Source organism: Balaenoptera borealis (assembly GCF_965194805.1).
Source record: "Balaenoptera borealis genome assembly, chromosome: 2".
In the NCBI taxonomy this organism is placed as follows: Eukaryota; Metazoa; Chordata; class Mammalia; order Artiodactyla; family Balaenopteridae; genus Balaenoptera; species Balaenoptera borealis.
Genome location: NC_138867.1, coordinates 114,505,482 through 114,527,293, shown reverse-complemented (window position 1 = coordinate 114,527,293; position 21,812 = coordinate 114,505,482). Strand labels below are relative to the sequence as shown.

Here is a 21,812-nt window from a genome sequence, read left to right as displayed (position 1 = left end):
AAGCCTGCAGCCCCCACTTTGAAAAATGCTGAGAACTTATAGTGGTTTAGTTTCCTGTTTTCTCTTGAGTATTATGGGCATTCACCTGCCTGTTAGAAAAGCCCAGATTCACGTGGTCTCCATCTGTGCAGGCCTCATACTGACTCTTCTGTTTGTGCAAGAAGAAGCAGGGAGAAGTCAGCAAGGCAGCCAGCGCCGACAGCACGACTGAGGGCACACCCGCCGATGGCTTCACTGTGCTCTCCACCAAGAGCCTCTTCCTCGGCCAGAAGGTAGGCAAACGCGGGCCCCGGTCTGCTCGCGGGCCCTGGGACAGATGGGTGCCTCCACCAGCAGGAAGGCTGACTGAGGACCACTCCTGGCCTCATGGGCTGGAGGAGAGAGTGGGGCCTGGGGCGGCTTTAGGAGAGGACTCAGGGAGGGCTGGACAGGGTGCTGAGGGGAGACTGGCAGGTGGGGAGAGGAGGTGGTGGTAAAGAAGAGGGACAGCAGCTCCTATGGGGGTCGGGACACCCTGGGCTTAGTCTGTGGAAGGAGCTGTGTATATGGGATGACCTGGTCATCCTGTAGTCCTGCCCAGAAAAGCAGCTGGAAGTCAAAACTGGGTCCTGGAAAGGGAAAGGTCTAGCAGGCAGCCCAGGTGTTCCAGTGGGCACTGAAGGTGGAACCTTGATCCAGGGGGCGGGATTGTTGTTAGACACACTGTGCCACCTGAGGACTCCTCAAGCCAGTCGTTTGTTTGTTTTAACCGTGGGCAATATGTTTTCAGCCGCCCCAGTGATGCAAATTTGCCAGGACGCCATGGTTTTGTAACAAATGATTCACTTTTGTTGAAAATAAAAATGATGCAAAGGCTTTTAAGACCTGAGAATGAGAGTTCATATTTCTCTGTTAACACCAAAAAAGGGGGTGGAGAGAGAGCGGGAATTACTTTTCTGAATTTTTTTTTATCCTACATTAAAAAAAATTAAAGGCATGGATTTGAGCTTCCATGTAAATTGCGTTTAGTTTGCATGTGGTGAACAACTTGGTTCTGAAGCTGCATCATTTTTAAAACCTCACTGTCAGTTTCCTTTTGCATCTCAGTGACACAGTCCTCCTGCTCATGTCATTGCAAGTGCTCCTTCTCCCCCTCCCTCTTCCTGTCACTAATTGCACTCAGGCTCTCATGATGCAATTCCTGTGGTGGACTCTGTGTTCCAGCAAATAACCATTACAGTGTACATTTTATAACCATTATCTGTATTTTGTATGCATTTTTCAAAGGAAAAAATAAGCAGCACTCTGTCATCTTAAGGTCTGGGGCTTTGAAAGTTTTTGTTTAAAATATTTTTTATTTATAAAATTTCAGCTCAGCAGTGAAGGCAACCACCTGGGTTTACTTTCACACCCTTTAACCTGTCCTTTGGGTAATATATTGAAAGTTAACGTGACCTGTCATCCAAATTGCTTTGGTTTGAACTAAAGTGCAAAAAAGCTCTGCAATTTAGGACTAGCTCCAGTGTGCTTCAGATCCCTAATGCTGACGATTAGCCAGGACTTGGAAACCTGTTAAGCAGGTAGAACAGTTCAGTGCCTGGGTCCACCCTCTCCCTCACTCCTTCCCGTACCCGGCTCTTGGGTGCCCTGACCCTGGCCTCTCCCTTCCCCGTGTTCTTCTTGCTCTTTCCTGCTGGTTACCTCAAAGCCAGCGTCAAATCAGAACTCCTCACACCCCCTTGCTGGATTTCCAGAATAGCCGTACTCAGCCATACAAATGTCCATGTACAAATAGAGATGCCCTTCTTGCCCTTCTTGGCCTTGGGATCAGGGCCTCGTCTGCTGCATACGAGCCCTGGAAGGGAAGGGAGGTAACAGAGACTGCAGACACATTGCTAGCTCCTCTGCAACCAAGCAGTGCCATCTCCTCCATTTTGGGTACAGCCTGGTCTCAGGCCTCAGGACCAGGCACCACAGGCAGGAAAGTACCAGAAAGTACAAATCCAGCTAATACTGACTATACTCCACTCACGGTTGGGGAGGGAGAGTCCAAAAAGCTATAGAGAAGCACTGATACTCTATAGTCATTTACAGGCATGTTATCTAATATTATTTAGGAAATAGAGGAAAATGGAAGATGGAGGCTTGACAGCTGAAACTAATGTGGCTTTTTGATATCTTGACTTTCGGAGGGAGAGCCTGAAGGGACTGGTTGAACTGGAGCCCAGTGTAACATGGTCAGCTGTGAGAGAAGGGGCTGAGTGCAGAGCCAGGAGGAACACCTGCCTTCTTTCCCGTATCACACAGTCAGGTGTGAGTGGTGAGAACAGAACCCCAAACTACCACAAGACTGCCCTTTGCTTCCAGCTTAATGACCCAGGACACACACATCCAGGATGAGCTACCCCCAAATCCAGCCCTGCAGGTGCCCTTTAGCAGAGTAAACTGTGTCTCCCCAAAAGTGGTGTCACAGAATAAAGCATCATCTCAAGTCAGCCTGGGCACCCTGTTAGAAGCTAGTGTCCTAGCAACCCTTTCTGGAACCCTGTGCCCTGCAGCATGAGAGGGAGTAAGTGTTCATAGTTGAGAGCGTTATTTTGAAGCAGGACTTTCTGGCCCTTTATAAATAGTCTGTCCAGTGAAAGTCATGGCATTTAGTGCAAAAGGGGCCAGAGTGGTCAAACTGACACATAGGAATTTTTACGCAAAGCACATTTTAAAATGTCATTATTACAGACATTAATTTTGACTTGGATTTTAGGAAGTGTTTCAGAAAGGGTACTTTACAATGGTGACTGTATGGTGCCCTGTGTTCTATGAGTCTTACTTTCCACCTGTGACAATGAAACCAATGCTGGAATAGCGCAAAGCAAGCTGAAGTCAGAAAGGTGATCCTGTGCTCGCTACAGCCCTGAAAGGCACAGTTGCTAAGCTACTTGCAGGAGAAGATGGCCCAGGGCTTAGGAGCCTGGGATCTCATTGTTGTTGATAATGTATTACACATACTGACGTCTCAGGAGTAACCGCCCTCATTGCTCTCTGATTTTACCCAGTATTCCACACACATTGTTGAATTATTTTCAAAAGGGAAACAGTGCTGTGAATCTGAGTTGACTAAATGTGTTTGCTTTGTGGTTCAGTGGAGATTCTCAGCTTCTTCTCAGAGATTTAAAAAGCTTTATGTCCAAAAAAAGTACTTCCAATGTGTATTTCTATAAATCTGTGTCAGTGGTAGTAAGTGATGTAGGCTTCCTTGGAAGAGTCAGTATTATTAGAAGCAGTTGGGAAAGCAGTGTCAGGAGGGCATGCGTGTGTGCCTACCCAACTATCAGGATTGCAGCCGCAGCCCTGTGGGCCACTAGAGGCAGGGGTAGGTACCGCGGGTTTTCTTCCTCAGATGCAGACACCCTAGTCCTGGGGGCTGGGGAACAGTAAAGAGAGAGGGAGCTCTTGAAGCAGGAATGAGGAGGAAAGGCCCACCACCCTCTTCCACCCTATGGCTGACGACTGGCTTCTGAGACAGTTTAGGACGCTGATGAAGCCATGTTTCTGGGCCTCCAGCAGCGCCCACAGGGGTCCTTGTCTTTGTGTGGCACATTCTAGCCTGAAACCCACCAGATGCCACCTCCAGGCCTGAGGCCTCTGGGGGAATTCAGGCCGGGGATGCGTGCAGGCTGGCAGCATAGCACAGAGGAAGGAGCCCCTCCACCCCAGAGGCCAGGGCAGGAACGGGCCCTGGAGCAGGCCACAGGGAACACATGGTGATCCATGAGGAAGTGGAAACAGTCCTGTGGAGGACCTCGCCTCTCCATCCTCCTCAGTTAAAGTGGACTCTGGGAACAGGAAAAGCGTTGCATTTTATGTGGTGGGCACAGGGGAAGAAGTCTTCTTCCTTGTCCCTTGTGAGGGAATGAGAGATACGAACAGGCTAGCCTGGACAGTGACAGGCTAGGCTTAACAAGTCACTCAGGTAATCTTTAATCATCACGTTTATTTCCTAAAATTGAATTTCTGATCACATATGTTAAAAAAAAAAAAAGGATTGTACTATTTCCTGTAGCCAAGGAGGTCATGTCAAGGCAGCCCAGATGTCCATCCGGTAGCCCCAAGCCACCGGCTCCTTCCTTATCATGGGCAGGCTGCCTCCCGACCTGCTCTCAGTGGTGGGTGCCATCCTCCCTTCCAGGATAGCCAGGTTAGCTTTGAGCCGCCTCAGGTCCCAGCCAGGCCAAGGGCCCGGTTCCTGAGCTCTGGCCTTTCCGTTAGCCCTGCTTTCAGGGAAGCGGTTTGTTCACGTCATCTTAAAGTTGTGTCTGGATGTTTGACATTCAGTTCCAGCTCTGTTTGTGGGCCTACAGAAACCCGAGCACTGTCTTAGGCATTGGATGGCCCTTGGGCAGGAGGCAGCCTGCACTCTGCCTTCAAGGAGCTTGTACCCTAACGAGTTCACGTCAGGAGTAGACAACAAGGGTTAACTGGGCATAACCCCTCGAGGGGAGACTGGGCACTGTAGACATCAGAGGCTGGCTCCAGCAGAGCCCACTGACATGAGCATCATCAGGTCCCCGTGGTGGAAGAGATCTTGAAGGACGCTTAGCTCAGTCCCCTTCCCCCAACCCTGCAGCCAAGTGGGACCCCCTTTCTGCTCTATAACTGGCACTCTCTCCAGTGGCCAACAATCTTCACAGATACTTCAAATTCACCATTCTGTGGTTTAAAACTTAGTTTTCCATCTTTCCCAATGTTAAGACAAGGAAGTAGTCACCTTATTCACATTCTGAAATCATTAATGACCCTCCTCCCTCCCAGAAAATCAGACTAAACTTGGGAATTTTCACAGTTTCCCAGAAATCTGATTTCCCAGCGCACAAATACCCCTGCTCTGCCATGTGCTTCAGACAGCTGTGGGCCCCTTTGGCTAAGAGGCCCAGGTGGATTTGACCCTGGGTGGGCTTAGGGGGGCCTGAGACCTCCTAGGACTGGGCATCTGTCTTGGGCCTGCCAGGCCTGCTGGCATGTGTCCTCTGCACAGTGAGATCCTTTTCAGGCATGTGTGTACGTGGCCTCTGCTCATCCTTCTCCTGTCCAGGGGAGCTTCTGTTCTTGTTTCATGACCAGATGATCAGATCACTGTTGGCTTCTGCCCCCTGGTCCAGCCTGCCCAAGCCAAGATGATTGCCCATCTGTCTTTCCAAAGTGCCTGAAGCAGTTTGTCCTCTCCCCTCCCCATTCCTCTCCCAAACACACAAACACAGACCACCCCCCTCCCCCAAGCACATGCTTTATAGTCCTCTATAATTGTACATTTTTAATAGCAATACTGTTTTGTGGCTCAGCCCCTCACCCTGAGGACTTCTGCTGAGCCTGGTACCCAGCAGAGCATGATGTGGGTGAGAGTGAAACTGCACTTGGTTAGCTGGGGCTTCTCCATGCTGGTGGCAGTGGCTCCCTGATGTGCAGGATTCAGTGCTTCCAAGAGCGGGGCTGCTCCTGCTCAGAGGGAAGGTGATGAGCCCCGAGACAACTGGGAATTCTGTTTGCAACTGCTCCCTCGCTTCAGCAAGGCCACAAAGCCCCGCACTTTCCCCCAGAAAGCCCTAAAGAGCAGGGGGAGTGCTCCCCAGGCAGAGGCAGAGACAGAGACAGTCTACCAGTGTCTCCCCGGCTAGTTGAATCAGAGCCCATGGCAGTAGCTGATTTGCCGGTGAGACATTTCTGAATACAAATCCAGAAGTGTCTATACAATTAGAAAAAAATATTATGAAGTTTAAAGATTTAAACATGTATGGTGTTTAAACAAACAAAAAAGGAATCTCCTAGATGTCTTTAAAGTGTATTCATTCATAACACCAAGTGAAGTGTTCTTTTCCCTTTTTTCTCCTTTCCCTTCCTCCCCCAACAATCTCCTGCTGCTTCACACAGTGTGGGTTTTTATTTTTGGTGGGGAGCAGGGAGTACTGGCTTAATTTGAGTTTTTATAAACAGCATTTGCTTGAAGTCATACGCAGTACTTACATGATACCATAATCAAACCCTTCACCCTTGTCCTGAACCCTAAACCTTCACTTACCTTACTCTGAGACCCCGACCCCCCCATTGTGTGCCCATCCACACCCCTTCCCCCTGAACCAACACCATTAGCACCCTCTCCCTGATGCTGTCTCTTCTGTGCCTCTGTCCTGGCACCAGGACCTGTGCTCTGAGAGCTTCACTGTGTGAGGGCACCCCAGGGGGCTTCCTTCAGCTTCAGGAATGCCAGTGGCTGGCCCCTAATCACCCTGCAGTGCTGGGAACCATACCCCAGAAAGTCCAAGTGGAGAGAGCTTGTACCTCTTCTCTCTTCGAGCACTAAGTAAAAATGAGGCCTACCACACTGTGGCAGGGCCTAGCCAGAGTCCTTCCCCCGCCCATAAGACCAAATTCATTTCCACAACTTTCAGTCTAAGCAGGTCCCTTTTTTGAGAATCTGCTGATTGCGTCTGGGAATCAGAAATGTGGGTTTATATTTCTACTGCTTATAGCACGTCAGGTTTTTGTTTGGTTTTGTTTTCAACAAAACGTTTGGCCCCAGAAATTCAGTGACTTGGAGCTCAGTTACCAAGAGCTTCCCAGCCGAGTGTCTGCACACGGCCCTCTCCTGGGAGTGAGCGCCTGCCCTGCTGGGCCCCGCGGGTGCGGTCAGCTCCCCAAGCCGGGATTGCAGTTGGTCTTGGTCATCCGCTCCTCTGGGCATTGCTCTCTGCTGCATCTGGTAGGAATGTCTGTCACTGAAGAATAGCCATCTTCCCTGAGAGAGTGTGAGTGCTTAGCTGCAGGCGCTTGGACCTAAGAACAGGAAGGGGATCCTGGGCCAGCTAATTCCCCCTGCCCTCTGACAGCCAGTCTAGAACTTAGGATTCCTCTCAAACTGAGGGTTGCCATGGCACCAGAATAATAGTGGTGAGGGAAGACATTCAGCGGTTCTTTACAAAGACTCAGGTGGTAGGGTACTCATAAAGCTCACTCAAAGAAAATGCTCTACCCCTTGGGCCTCAGAGTAGCCTCACCAACAACGTGAAGAGTTTAAAAGACACGCTGTCTTGCTGGAGAACTGCTGTGTCTCTTCCTGGGTTTGGCCAGAACTTCAGTATTACATGACTAACAGGCACGTAAAATTAGATGCTACTAAGTAACAGGCCATTCTTGCTTCTCGCCACCCCTGAGCAGGGCACAGGAGCCAGCCTGCTAGTAGTCACGGTGATGGGGACAGCCTCAAAGACCCATGACCACTTGGAAGAGAACGGTAGAGCTACGAGGGGTTTGCCCAAACCAGCTAGGACTTCCGCACCATCCCAGTTCTCAAAGAAGGGGACAGTCACATATACCACCCCACCCTACCCCAGCAATGAGTACTTGACTCTGGGTCCTGATAGCTGCTGTACTTGGGCCCCCAGATCACAAGTTCTTTTCAAGGGAAGTGGATCCACCAGCCTGATGTGGCTTATGCCTCCCTTTGGCCCCAGGCATCACCAGACAAACACGTTCTGGACCCTCAGCCTAGCTTGCTTCTTTTTAGCATCCCGAGTGGCATTTGAGTCTTTCGTTTGACATGGATTCAGTTTAGCCAGTGACTCCCTCTTCCCCTTTGTGCCCAGTGCACCTGGAGTGCCCACTGCCCTTCATCTGTATCCCAAGGCTCACGTCTCTGTGACTTCCCAGCTGTCCTGTTATTTCCCACCTCATGCTTTTCTTTTCAGCTGAACCTTATTCACAGTGAAATCAGTAATTTAGCCGGCTTTGAGGTGGAGGCCATAATCAATCCTACCAATGCTGACATTGACCTTAAAGATGACCTAGGTAATTGGGGATGGGGTTTGGCACCATCAGCTGTCAGTTGAAAAGTTATGGAACCCAGAATTTAGGCTCTTCATCTTCTCAAACTTCAGATGGTCAAACCAAATTCCCAAAACCAAGATTAATGTTTGAGGGTAGACATTGAATGTCTACTTACTTCAAGCCATTCCAAATGGGAATGATCTGATTATGTTTTATTAAGCCCGATTGGCTGCTTTCCCCTTGATTATAAATATATTGCCATCTAAATTCTCTTCCATAATGATCACACTGACTGCTGGTTACTCGGGGGGGATTTTTTTAAAACTGTGTATTTTTTGTTTTTTTTTGTTTTTTTAAGAACTGAAAAATCTCAGGTAACTACAAAATGATAGTTTCTCCATTTAAGCCTTAATTAGAAATGACAAACAAAGCATGAAAACACTTGAGAAGGGAGACAATTAAGCTGCATCAGTATACTATTAAGTTGTCTTTAATCTACCAGCAAATTGATTTCCCCCAAATTTACCACCTACTGTCACTTCGACTTCTTCTACAACTGAAAACAGTATATGACTGAGTGCCACCTTCATGAATTATTTGGCTCGTGTATGATATTAAAAAGAAGGGCAATATCTCTTTCTGAGTGAGTTCTTCCAGTGGAAAACTGCCCCAGAACCATGGCATCTCCCTGCACAGGAGGGTGGACGGTTCAGGGCAAGCTGAGGGGTACCCCTCAGGTGTCCCACTCTGTGGCCTCACCTTTACAGAGAGGAACTGTCAGCTTAGGGCACAGTGAAGGCTCCTGTCTCCTTAGCTGTGAGCCTGGCAGGGGCAACAGGCTAGCAGGTGCCCATCAAGGCAGGCTTGTGCCTGATGCTGACTTAGGTATGTTTTGTGTATCTTTAGTTCCCATCTTTGGCCACCTTTGTATGATGGCAGATTTCCTTACCGGGAGAGATGCTCATGCAAGAGCCCAGGCCCGACCCACACAAACTGGGTACAGTAGTGGGCTGAAGACATGAGAACTGGGACTCAAAAATGCCCTGCTTGAACTTGTTTTCTAACTACCTTAAACAGATACTTTCTTTAAAAAAACAAAAACAAAAAACTCACAAGCTAGAAAAAGCTAGGATCCTATCTATCCATAGTATATTTTATATGTAAAATACATAAAAATGAGATTGATTAGAATAAGAGGTAGGCTGGAAAAATATTTTTACACATCGAGGGGGAAAAATAAAGGCATTCCTCTGCGCACACCTATACTGTTTTCTCAGTTTTCAAGAGATGTCCCTCGAAGGTAGACAAAATGATGAACATCACAGGAATAAAAATCAAACCCTAAAAGGTGACTACTGCTGATAAAATGGAGAAACTTGTTGTTTTGGTTCGCCTGATAGTCCACGTTTTTTAAAAAACAGATGCCATGTTTTAGTAGCCTTCTCAGTGGGGTGCCAGTCTTACAGGCTTTTGCGAAGTGAAGTGGGGCATTCGTTGTTTTGTTATTTCTTTTAACCTTTGGAAATGATCTCATGTGTCTGTTTCTCTTTTTTTGGACTTGTCATTCAAATGTTTAATTTAAACATGTCACATTTGATATTCCTCCTCCTCCTCCTCCTCCTCCTCTCCTCACCCCCATCCACATGTGCGCACACTTCGTGGACTGATTGCCCTTTTGGCTCATATGTTGGAATCGACCAGGTAGGCCAGCCCTGCCATTGGGGCCTTAGTAAATGTGCCTGTGCGTGGGTCTCGGTCCAACACAGTTGATATACATCTGTTTACCTGTTATAGTTGCAAGTTGTACAGGCTGACATTGCCTCGATCGACAGTGATGCTGTCGTTCACCCGACAAACACTGACTTCTACACCGGTGGTGAAGTAGGTAATGCCTAGCTGGGTGCTGCCGAGTGTGTGTGTGCATGGTCAGTCAGCCGCCGCAGACAGCTTGATCCTTTTGACAGCTATGCAGGGCTGCATTCATTTCACACTTCCAGCTGTCCTGACCTTCCCCAGGTCTCCTGTCCCCGGGTTGTGAATGCGAGAACTACAGCTAACTGTCAGCCAGGTTGCATCATGCAGCTCACAAATGGGCACACTTCTGGTTTGGAAACTGGTTCAGCAACATTTCTTCACTGCTTCCTGAGGCACAGCTTTGTGGGAGACTGGGTTCACACGTGATTTGAGCTGCAAGCGGGATGCAGACAGATCGGCCGAGTGGCATCCAGGACCACTTCTGTGCCCCCCCGTGGACCAGACACACAGGAATGCGTATGCATGGGTCTGTGTCAGAAGCACGCTCATTCCTGAGGATGGCCTTCAAGCCTTAGATGCACGTGGGGGGAGTTTTAGAACACTCTGCCACACTCAGGGGTTCTCAGGCCTTATGTGTACGAAAGCCACCTCATTCTGATGTGCTGTTCCTAGATCACTCTTGAGAAACACTCTCCTAGACCCAGAAAGCTCCTTCCTCTCCTCGGCAGCTGACACACATGGTCAGTTGGCTTCTGGCACTGAGTAGCTGAGGGTGGGGTGAGGCGGAGAGAGCGTGTGGCGTGCCAAGTACTATGACTGCAGACCCGCTGCACGAACATAGATAGTGCCCTGCTTTAAGAATGTGTTGAGGGGCTTTTATAATGAGGAGGCATCCAGGTGTGATGGCAAAAAAGTACAGGTTTGGAGCTAGGTAGAAGGATCCTGAATCCTACCCTTACCATTTACTGGCTATGGGGCCTGGGCAAGTCACATAACTCCTCAATGCATTGGTTTTCCCTATCCGTAAAATAATGGTGATGAGAATTATGTTAAGTCATGTAACCAAAGCACCCTGCTTCATGCCTGGTTCATGATAGGTGCTTATCGTAAAGGTCTTGCTCTCAGGTGCGTATATGATTTTTACAGTAGGTGTGCTGGTCCTGAGAGCAGCATTCTGAGTATAGATTCAAACACCAACTTCCAAAGAGAACGGATACATTTCTAGTAAGGGCAAAAGTGAAGTCATCTTGAAGGATGAGGCTGTTGGGATTCGTGTGAGTGTCCCAGACACTGGAAGTGCAACAGCTTAGCAATCTGTAGCTGTCCAGCTCTGTTCAGTGTCACTCACAAAGCCCGCTGTTCACAGTCTGCCCCAGCCACTTTGATTTGGGCTAATTGCTCTCCTGGGCATTTTGGATTTTGGACAAGGATAGAAAGACAAACTGGATGGAAAGTCAGGATTCGCCAAGCCTGCCAGGCCCAAATGAAATCAGGCTGTAGGCAATTAAAATAAACTCCCCTTTCCCAAGATTTTGGAGGAGTTTAAGAGCTCCTAAGTCAGGCAGCTTAAGAGAAAGATACTTCCTTTCGTAACCAAGTGAAAACTTGATGGGAGGGAAGTACTTATTTGGAGGAAACTAAATAAACGAACAGCTGAGGGCTTATCTTTCAGCCAGGAGTGACTAAGGCCTAGGTTCGTCCTGCCATCCAGAACTTTGGGTGAAATGGAAATTGTGAAACTTGCTGGGCAAAAGAATCTCGCCCAGGCTCAGGGAGAGGAAGAAAGGGCCAGTCTGCTGCGGCTGTGAAAGTGTTTCCCCAGGATTAGCCACACCAGGAGGTGGAGCTGGAGGCTTTGAGGCTGGGTGGGGCCAGATGGGGTAACATGCAGAGCCAACTGTCCCCCCCACTGCCCCCAGAAGAGCCCAGTCCTTCCTAAACCATGAATGGAACCGGTCTCCTTGGAATAATGATAGTGCTAGTGCTTTTCTCTCTGACATGCTTGCCCTTAACCCACTCATATGCACAGGTTAGGCATGAGTAGCCTTGGTGACATGTAAGTAACCCGGGTCCAAGAGCTCGGCCAAGGTTACGTCGTACATCACTCATGGACACTGTCACAGCAGGTCCAGACAACCTGACTGGCCAAGGAGGAAAGACGGTGCCAGGTCCAGAACCCAGGTCTTCCAAAGCCCACCTCAGTGCTTTTTCTCAGCGAACCATTCCAAACTAGTACTGAACCCAGATCTCTTGCAATACCAAAACAATGATCAACCAGATTCACACATGGTCTCAATTGGTTCCAGTTCCCACTTTGATGTGTGAGAGGGGAAAAGAGGAAGCGAGGATGTAATCACTCCACTTCTCATACTTGGTGTGAATTCCTGAGTCCCGAGACTGCTGGAAGAAGGAATGCGAGTGCAGGAATGCTTAGCCCCAGTGATTAACTTTTACCCATCGAAAGTTCTTTCTAACAGTGAAATAGACCACAGGCTGAGCCTGACGTTTGTCCAAGCCTAAATTTTTGCTTAGGCTGGTTTGAACACTGATACTTATGCCTGCTTTCTAAGCATGAAATAATGCTCTTGTTCTCATGGGAGTAACACATGTTTATGCTTGGGGGCAAATAAGCCAATTGCCTTATGATTAACCCTGAAGTTAAGCCTAAAAAGCAAGAGTCTTACATTCAGAGTGTTGACAATACAGTTGAAATGGGCCTGTTTCTTGTTAAAAAGTACACGTGTGTCTACATGAACATGTGCATACATATGTGTGTGTAGGAGTCAAGTCCTGACCGGGTTGATTGCCTGCAATCTAGGGTTCAATTTTTAAGTTTGGGAAATGCATTAAGTGTAATTTAACGTGCAAATTTCACTTCTAATTAAAGCAAGATTTAATTATAAGTAAAAATTTTAAAGTAAACACTCTTCCTAAGATAAAACACCTTTAATTATAAATCAGCCCATTTTCTTAATATTTTTCTATTTCAGAAGGGAGTTGGTAGTATTAATACAACACTGATTTTACTTTACCTTCCAAATTTCCCATTTCTCCTAAAGAGTAGATAGGATAGAGAATGTGGACCTGAAATAGTCCTGCCTGGAGCATGTTTGTATCCATCCTTCAAGCTGGAGGATGGGTGAGGAGGGAAGGCCAGACCAGGTACAGCTGGGCAGCAGCATTTGGGATCCAACGGATTCAGACTTCGGATTCATTTTTCTCGGTTGCATGGATATTTCGGGTGAACCTGTAATTGGGCCTCATTCACCTGGGTTGTACCCTCAAACTCTCCACTTCCTGGTGGGTGGAGTTGAGCCGCGAGGCCCAAGCCTGCTCCCTTAAGCCCATTTGGCCACTGTCTCTGATGCCGAACTTTGTCAGAAACACGCAGAGGCTGCCACCACTGCCGGTAAAAACCTCTGAAGCGGATGTGTTTTCCCTCTGGACACCTCTGCCATTTAAAGCCTACTTCACTGCTTTCCAAGACAGGTGAAGGCTTGTGGGCAGTCTGGGCTAATGAGGAGGGACGCTGGATCCCACCTTAGGGATCCCAAGTTAATCTCTGTCTGAAAGTCAGGCCTTCTCTTAGCTGAGAGCTCTTGTGGGTGATGGCCTGCTGCTCACGTTCATTCAGGCCCCCAGACTTCCTAGAGTGGGGTGGCTTATAGGCAGTGCCTGCCATTAGCCCTGTGCCGTCTTATCTGTGACGGTGCCCAGGCTGTCTGCTTTTCCTTCTAGGCACTTCCTGGGGTTAGTTCACCCCACCAGAACAACATGCAAATGAGGCAGGTTTCTCTAAGATAATCAGACCTGGTCATTCCGGGGTGAATCCAAAGAGAATCTGGGCTGGTGCATCCCAGTGCACCCTCACTGACCCATACCAGAATGTGCCAAGGGCACCTTGAATTTTCCAAGACAAATGGTGAATCTTAAGGGGAGTATTTTATCCTCTTGTGAGGAATGTACTTTAAAATGTGCACAACTGAGGAAGCAGAGCTTATGGAAGACGTAAGACCCCATTCTGTCCAAACTTGAAAGGACGATTTTGACTGCTGCTTGCTGCCCCACGTGAGACGTTTAACCCACAGACCTTATAGGTATTGGTCATCTTATTTGGGAGCTTGGCTTTCATAGCAAGAATTGATTACTTACCAAGTACCCTAATTCAAGAAGAATTGCTCCCTGCCTCCATTTGATTTTTTTTTTTTCTTTTTTTAATCTGGTCCTGAACAGTTAGTCATCCTCCTTTAAGCAACAGGTTCATCTTTAAGCTCTGTTTCTGATGTTGCTCTCCTTTACCTAAAACGATTCTGAATCATTTGTGTGATTAAGGAAATACTGTCTGAGGCCATTTTTTTTTTTTTTTTTTTTTTTTGTATTCACATATGACACCAAAGCTGCAAAATAGGAACTAAGCATGGTAATAAAACTGGCCCAAAGGTGGCCAAGTCTGAATGCTTTCTTCTGGGCCTGCTGCCAAGAGGAGAGCTAGCTGCTGATGGAAGCATGGTATGCTTCTTCTAAAACCTCCTTATTTGGGGCTTCTCCCCAGAGACAGAGAAGAAAATCCAGGGGGAGGCATCAGCCTTGGAAGCCGGCACCATCTGGTTTCTCACGCTGATGGAAAGCATGCAGGACAGGCGTGCTTGCAGAGAACAGGCGTCTCCCATCTCCCTCGCATCTCTGGCATGTCCAGGATCACCCCGAGCCACCCCCAGATAAGAGGCAGCAAAGAGAGCTCGGTGACCAGCCATGCAGAGTGGTAACTGTGGCCGATGGTGAATCTCTTCGAAACTTCACTTTTTTGACTCAGCCAGGGCTTTGTTCCTGTCTTGCAGCTGTCTGGAAATTTAGCCAGTCAGATCATTTTTAGTATGTAATCACCTGACATGCTAAGTGTCTGTGTGTGCCCTGAGACGCAAGGATGGCAATCTGACCTCTCCCTGTCCTTGTCTAGGAAACACGCTGGAGAAGAAGGGTGGCAAGGAGTTTGTGGAAGCTGTTCTGGAACTCCGGAAAAAGAACGGGCCCTTGGAAGTAGCTGGAGGTGAGGTGGGGAGGCACTGTGCTGATCTGGGCGTGGTGCATGCTGCCTTAGGGTAACCGTTTTACGGGACGACTTAGAATTCAGAGGTGCATGGCTATCTCCGAGATGGAGGCAGAAGAAAGCCTTTTAGACTTTTATCACATACAAATTGTCAGGGGAACTTAAGGGTTGTGGAAATTGCCTTTCCAAGTTTTTTCTTCATTACTTAAAATAGCTTCTAAGTGTTTGATGTCTAGCCCTCAAATTTTAAGCAGTTACAGAAGCCAAATTCGGCAAATCTAAGAGCTGAGAAGTATAGATAGGGATACTGAGCCATCTGCAAAATTGCTGATGAGATGCAAATGAATCATTTTCATTCAACCATCTGTGTTTTTCATGGGAGAAATGTAAATATACATCTCTCATTTGCCAATTACACCTTTCCTGATAAGAGGGGTAAGAAGATGACTTGAAATGTGATGTGAGGAGAATTTACTGCTAAGAACTAGAGGCAGGGCACTTCTCACTGATGCCAGCCTGGATTTGGGGATTTTAGGTGGACACAGGGTTTCCCGAGCACCTGGGAGTCTGAACAGTGGGTGAGGCTGGCTCACCCCACCAGCTATGTGAGGACAGGCCACTCCCTTCCTCCCCTTTGGGCTCCAGTTTTCTCTGCTTACTAGATGGTTCCCAATTCTGTCTTTCAAATCCTGTTTGTTTTTCAAATGAATCTTAATATGGGCATCAACAGTTACTATGTGACAGCCACACAGCCTTCTCTGAGGGTACCCCAGGCCTTACCTCTCTTTCCCCAGTGACTACGCACGACCTCCCATCCTGGGCTAGTCACGGGTCCTGGCGGGGATAAGAGGGTGGCATTGCCTTTGACCTCTGCTCTGCCAGTTCTGTTTTGCCTGCAAAGGGCATGGCGTTGCAGAGAGTTGGTGGGGGCACAATTACCGAGCTCTTCCAGGCAGTTCCCCCCTGGAACCGCCCACACTGAACAGGGAGGACACACACAGCATAAACTACCCAGCCAGGGGCTCCTGGCCTTTCCTCAGCCCCTTACTGGCACCTCTCTGTGCCAGCCCAAGGTCCTTCCTGTTGGTACTCCAGTTAAAGCCCATTTGGTGACCCTCAGGAGGTGTGATGAGAGGTGGCCCTGATGCTGCCACACACCAAACTTAGCTGGTGACACCGGAGCCACAGCTGGCACAAACCCGTTAGACTTAGCACAGCTAAAGATATGTTTGCCTGTTTCAAAAACAAGAACGCATTTCGTTCTTGATTTTAAGATCTGTTTTAGAAAATGTTTTAAAATATTTTTTAAGTAAGTATAAAGGAAATAATAAAACATATCCCTGTTCCACTGTCCAAAGATAATCACTGCTAACACATTTCTCTTGAATGCATAGTTTAGCAGTTACTTCTCATGTAGTCATGCAGGTGAATTAATTAAGTCCCCCAATCTCAAGCCCACAGTTCTTGAACCAGTCAGCAGAGCCAGGACTCAAAATCAGACTTGTGACTCTGGGATCAGAGCAGTTGCTACTGCAGCATGAGACACTTCCCATAAATCACTCTTCTCCAGGTTCTGCTAGCGACATACCGTACCCATTAACAACCCAGACTCCTTGGATAGCGCTGATGGTGTTCTTCACAAAGTGGGTTTAGAAAACACTTGGTGAAAAAAGTTTGGGTGTCTTACTGGAGCAGTGGGTGGAGACGTTAGTGTGCTCCTGTATAGAAGTCTACCAGGCAGCACTCACCAGACCCATTGGTTCCAGAACCACCTTCTTTGCATTGCAACTTTTGGGACAGGAATCCTGGAACATGCTCTGGGAGACATGGGCTGGCCTGTTATATTTCCTGGTAGGAGCAGACCCCAGACCAGTGTCTTCAGATCTGACAAGAGGCAGAGAATGAGAACAAATCTGGAAAGGCAGGTCTGCTATGGAGATCTGTAGTTGGGAAAAGGCTCCTCTTCTAGGAGAGGAAAACAGTTCCATCCTAAAAACACTGTCCAATTAATTCTGTCAGAACTAACAGGATCGGTTAGTCAGGGAGAAGAACAGGGCAGCAGACATGCTATTTGGGTTACTTTCCCAGTAGGTTTATTCCGAACTGTGTCTGAGAGATTTATAGATATCGATACATCATAATTAAATGCACATGAATCCACTTGAGGAAAGGGCGGTTGGAGACCCTCAAAAGGCAATTAATTGGAGGCTACAAACATTCTGACACATTTGGTCAAGTTATTTAGATGGTTAAGGCTCGGCCTTCTGGGAGGGTAGGGAGAGGGTTTACTGTGACCTTGACTAAAGTTCCTGGTGGCCATGCGTCCTAACACCAACTTTCCAGGGGTGGAGGTTGGCTTGGCGTCCCCCTGCCCCGCCACCGAGGGCAAGCAGTTTCCAGCTCGAGCTTCCGTGGGAATCACAAGGCAGCAGGCAGCTGTAGCCCTCCTGAACCAGGTGGTCGGCAGGCCCGGGAAGACGTACTGGAGCTGGAGAGCCGGCCTGGGCTCGGCACTTAGCACGCGTGCTTTGCAGGGGGACCCAGCTCACTGCTTCTTTCTCGTCCCCTCCAGCCGCTGTCAGCGCAGGCCATGGCCTGCCCGCCAAGTTTGTGATCCACTGTAACAGTCCCGTCTGGGGTGCAGACAAGTGTGAGGAGCTTCTGGAAAAGACAGTGAAGAACTGCTTGGCCCTGGCAGATGACAAGAAGCTGAAGTCCATCGCCTTTCCATCCATCGGCAGCGGCAGGTAAGGGCCCACGGCCTGTCCCCCTGCATATGGGGCCCATGCTTGCAGGGAGCTCTGACTGTGCGCATGGTCAGCTAAGGCTACTTTCAAGCACTTGCCTTTGTTGAGGAGACCGGAAGCTCGAAATCGGGAAGAACATAGACATTAAGTTAATTGTGAGGGACAGTTGAAGAGAGGTAGGGAGACAGGAAGCCTGAGGAGAGACTCAGACTTGAGCCGTGACAGCAGATGTCATCACAGAAGGTGACCCTTGAAGGACACTAAAACCTTAGGTGGGTGGGGAGGCATGAATGCAGGGATACTGACCGGGAGAGCCCCTCCCAGACCCAGCCCATATAGCTGCGTTACAGTTCTGTCCCTGAACCCCAGCATGCTCTGGGCACAGCCCTCTCTCTGCCCCTTATCTTTGTATTCCCAAGCATCCTCCACCTCCCCAAAACCTGCTTGCTCTCCCTGTGTCTCACTGCCCTGCTGATGAGGTGGATCTGAGTGGGCAGATACGTGAGAGTGAAATCGGGCTGGGCCTCCCCCACCTCCGAGCCCTGAAATCCCCCCAGGGAGACTCACGGAGGTTGTGGGGAGCAGCACAACTGCCCCTAAGACAGACACACAACCCAGAGGGCCAGCACTGGAAGGGTGTAGTCCTTGACCCACGGATGAGGCAGGCAGGAATCAGCCACAACCCCCAACCACACCCGCTCCCGGGTGGTGCACCCCCAGATGCCAGCACACAGCCCATCAGGTCCTGCCTGTCAGAGCAGCCCTGGGCTCGGGCCCGGGCCTGGCTAACCAGCTGCGTGATGGCATGCAAATTAACCCCCACTCTGAGTCCAGCCCCCTACTCTGTAAAATAGATGTGATCGTCCCCGCCACGCAGCATCTCAGGACTGCTCGGAAATTAAAGGAGCTCTCCGAAGGGAGCATGCTTTGAGAACTCTCTGCCACGATGAAGATACGAGGGCTGCCTCTGAGGCTGTGTCTCACTGCCTGTCACATCTCCACGGTCCTCCCTACCAAGGGTCTGAGCAGCAGGCCTCTGGAAGGCTCGCCATTTGGATGGGGCACGGAAGCAAAGGGAAACTGGCCTTCAGAGCTCCCGCAGCCCCGGACTCTGTGTCATCCCTGGGGCTTCCCATGCAGATCGGGAGCCTTCCAGGGTCTCTGCCATCAGTCCCTCCCGGTACCCGAGGAAGGCGGGCTGTGCAGTGGCAGCACAGGTCCCAGCACACTGACGTCCCGTGACACCGCAGGCTGCACCGTCCTCCCGGGTGAGCCTGAGTCACCGTCCTCAGCACTATTCCGTGTGTGTATAGAAAGCTGCTCTTCTCAAAGCACTTCTCTGCCAAACCCATGAGGAGGACAGAGAGTGGATTTTGCTGTTTTTATCTTGGGCAGGCCTTGTAATTTTGCTTCCCTGAACAGTGCCATCACTGAGGGTCCCACACCCCAAGTGCCAGTGACAGAGCTAGTCCGGGGCAGAATTCCTGTCACATCTGCTCAAGCAGCGCTTAGTCGCTGTACCCAGAAGGCCTTGCTTACAGGCAGACAGGCACTGTGCCCCAGGGCTCCCAGGGCTTCCTGTGGGCCACGGCAGTCACACGTGACTGGTGGACCCACCAGAGGACCTGCTATGGGAAAAGATCTTCCTCTGGAGCCTCTGTCACTGCCTGCCTCCACCTGGGACAGAAGGAGCATTCCTGTGCAGTCCCTCCTGGAGGTGAGCTGTGGGCGCCGCGCCTCCCCTCTCTTCCCCTCCTGGCCCTGGCCCTGCAGCTCTGGGCAGCCGAGGCTTCCCAGACCAGGTGCTCCTTTGCGTGAGAGCCCCTCAGTCCTCTGCACTGACAGTGGGCTCTTTTCTGGGGCTTACTAGCACAAAGAAGCTGGTGTGTGGGGGTGGGGAGGGACCCTGAGCAGAGGACAGGTGAACACGCACACGGCCCCCAGCTTCGCGTTCCCACGCTTACTCCGCCCTGTGCCGAGCTCTGCAGGGACATCCAGAGCTGACATGATTGTTGTTCTGGACTGCCATCTATGTTTCCCGTCACCATACATCTTCATTCTGTTCGCTTCTGCCAAAAGCATCTGTTGAGCGTCATTTTAAAAGTCAATACCATTTAAATGCCTGTTGAAAGCAAAGCTGACAGAGCTAGAGCATCTAACAGCCTTTTTCAGTCGGCTCTAAGAGCACCTGGCGAAGACGAGCATCCTTCATAAGCTGGTCAGCAAGCACCCAGCGGGTTGAACTTTCCCAGGAACTGTGGAGAGGTGTATAGGTGCCCGACTCAGTCCCAGAGTCAATTCAAGACCTTTTTTTTTTTTTTTACAAAGTGCTTTTGGATCTGAGCATAATTAGCTAACTTCCTGCTTCTCCCACCTTCCCAGCCCCCCACCTCCCATGGAAGTTCTATTCTTCAGCACTGAGCTGCTGTGTGACCTTTGGTAAATGAATCACCCTCTCTGTCCCTGGCCTGCCTTATCAGCTAGTGAGGCTAAGGGACTGCCCTTCCTCACAGACGGTTCTGAGGCTCAGTTAATTAGTGTTTCGGATGCACTTTGATCTACTCTGATGAAAGGTGCTTCTGAGGAGAGAAGCAATAGGAGCCTTTATTGGAGGTAATAATTTCATGCTCTTTCATATGACTAGTGGGAAATTTTTAATTGAAGCGTAAAAGTCATGCCCATAAAAGAGCATCTGTTATTACAAACTTATTTACATTTTTCACGGAGTAAAAAGTTTTAAAAAATAATCAGTTGAAAGCTTTTAAGAGGGCGGAATGCCAAAGTCAAGCGCATGTGCATAGCCACCCAGCCCCACATCTGTCGGGCAGACCTTGCCCCACAGAGCCATGTAAACAGCTGCCCTCTCTTTCATGAGCAAAGAATGGGATTACACCAGAGCCGGCCAGTAAATCACAGTGGGGTTTAGGAGGGGAAATAAAACAGCTTGTTTGTGGCATCCAGTGTCTCTGGCATAAAAGTCATGTTGGAATTAAAACAATATAAATGCAAAACATGTTGGTAAAGAGCTGTGGGATCACTTTCTCTCAGCTGAGGCCCAGCATCTTGGGCATGTGGAGGATGACCACAGCCCTACACGCCCTTCCTCCAGCCCATCGGCCCGCAAGATTGGGGGCCAATCTTAAAGCCCACTGGAGGCAAATGAGACCCAGGGTGTAACCCTGGCCTTGGGAAACCACCTCTGGCATCTGGACCTCCTGTCCTTGGGCATTCTGGTCACAATATTGATGGATACCCCACTCCCTCTGCTCTGTTTGTTTGACATTAGGGGACGACCCCTCTCCAGAGGGGCAGTACTCAGGGAATAGCTAGTTTGGGGCTTTGATTAAACTCTCCTTAGATTTACGAGCCTAAAAGGAAAGCCAGTTCGCTTTCTTGAAGCTACCACTTGTGGGTATTCATTGAGTCCCAGGCACTGTGCTAAACCCTTTATCTGCAGTATCTCACAACAACCCCGCAAAGTGGGCAGCACTATTAATTCCACTCAAAGGCAAAGAAACAGAAGCTTAGAGGGGTCAAGTCACTCACCAGAGGTCACACAGCGTGTACTTGGTAGAGCCAGAATTTGCTCAGAGGTCCTTGGCCTCAGTGCTCTCGGTATTAGGCACGTGGAACCCCTGCCTCCTGTCCCCTTTGGTCAACAGACCCACCTCCGAGCATCCTGCCAGAGGATCACCCCACTGCCTCTGCACTCTCTGTGTGAGTGGATTCTAGAGAACCTTGGAAACACCTCTTGGAATTCCCTGACCTGCCCAGGCAGAGCCATCGGCCTCCCTACCCCCTCGGTGTGGGCCTCAGAAGACAAATATAAAGGACAGAGACAAACTGAATTGGGGAGAATTACTTATTAACCCAAAAACATGTGAGCCCTGGAGTGAGAGAAGGTAAGAGGCCTCTGTTGGGGTGTGCTGCCCTGGCCTCTCTCTAGCTTTGGAGGCATTGGGCCCATCACCATCCCCTTCTGAATTTTAGCTTCACCCTCTTGTAACCCACTGCTCTCAGCTCAGGACCTCGATAGCCTGCCCTTTACCTCTGGATGGAGTAGTCTCTGGCTGGGCAGTTACTCAAAGCCAGACAGATCACAGGAAGGCCCAGGAGCACAGTGTGAGGGAAACCTAATCCCAGCAGAGGAGGGTTCACATGGGATGACAGACATTTTGCCCACGTCACCCAAGCTGCCAAGACGCCCTGCCCTATCCATCTCCCAAACAGCCAAGACAATTAGACAGGTGGCCTGGTCCAGCAAAAAAAAAAGCAGAGTCCATCTAGAATCTACTTTAATTCCTGTTTAGCCTTCAGGGTCAGGCTCCTAGTCTTTCTCTTCCAGAAAACCCATCTGGGCTTTCCAGCCCCCAGGACACAACCTCTCCTCACAGCAATCTCTGGGTCCCTGCTCAGCACAGCCCCTGGCCTGGAGTCCTTTGCGTCTGCCCTGCCCTGCCCCTGGAGGC

General features: G+C 49.4%; 2 protein-coding genes across 9 annotated transcripts in view; one reads left to right on the top strand and one right to left on the bottom strand.

Annotated features, from left to right (window-relative positions):
* The window catches only part of LOC309623968 (uncharacterized protein), a 243,418-nt gene that overhangs the window by 17,430 nt on the left and 204,176 nt on the right, over nt 1-21,812 (bottom strand). The window contains exon 4 of one of the 4 annotated variants that reach the window (XR_014241726.1): nt 17,351-19,425. The exons of the other annotated variants lie outside the window; for them this stretch is intronic. The gene's annotated coding sequence lies outside the window, so the exon portion shown is untranslated. Of the gene's footprint in view, nt 1-17,350; nt 19,426-21,812 lie in introns of those variants that run through there. 4 annotated transcript variants of the gene reach the window in all.
* The window catches only part of MACROH2A1 (macroH2A.1 histone), an 80,443-nt gene that overhangs the window by 53,123 nt on the left and 5,508 nt on the right, over nt 1-21,812 (top strand). For 2 of the 5 annotated variants that reach the window (XM_082381416.1, XM_082381415.1), the window contains exons 5-8: nt 162-272; nt 7,716-7,815; nt 14,507-14,596; nt 17,169-17,343. In XM_082381416.1, coding sequence (XP_082237542.1) covers nt 162-272; nt 7,716-7,815; nt 14,507-14,596; nt 17,169-17,343 — 476 coding nt within the window. Of the gene's footprint in view, nt 1-161; nt 273-7,715; nt 7,816-9,588; nt 9,680-14,506; nt 14,597-17,168; nt 17,344-21,812 lie in introns of all 5 variants that reach the window. The other 3 variants (XM_082381419.1, XM_082381417.1, XM_082381418.1) reach the window with 3 other exon arrangements.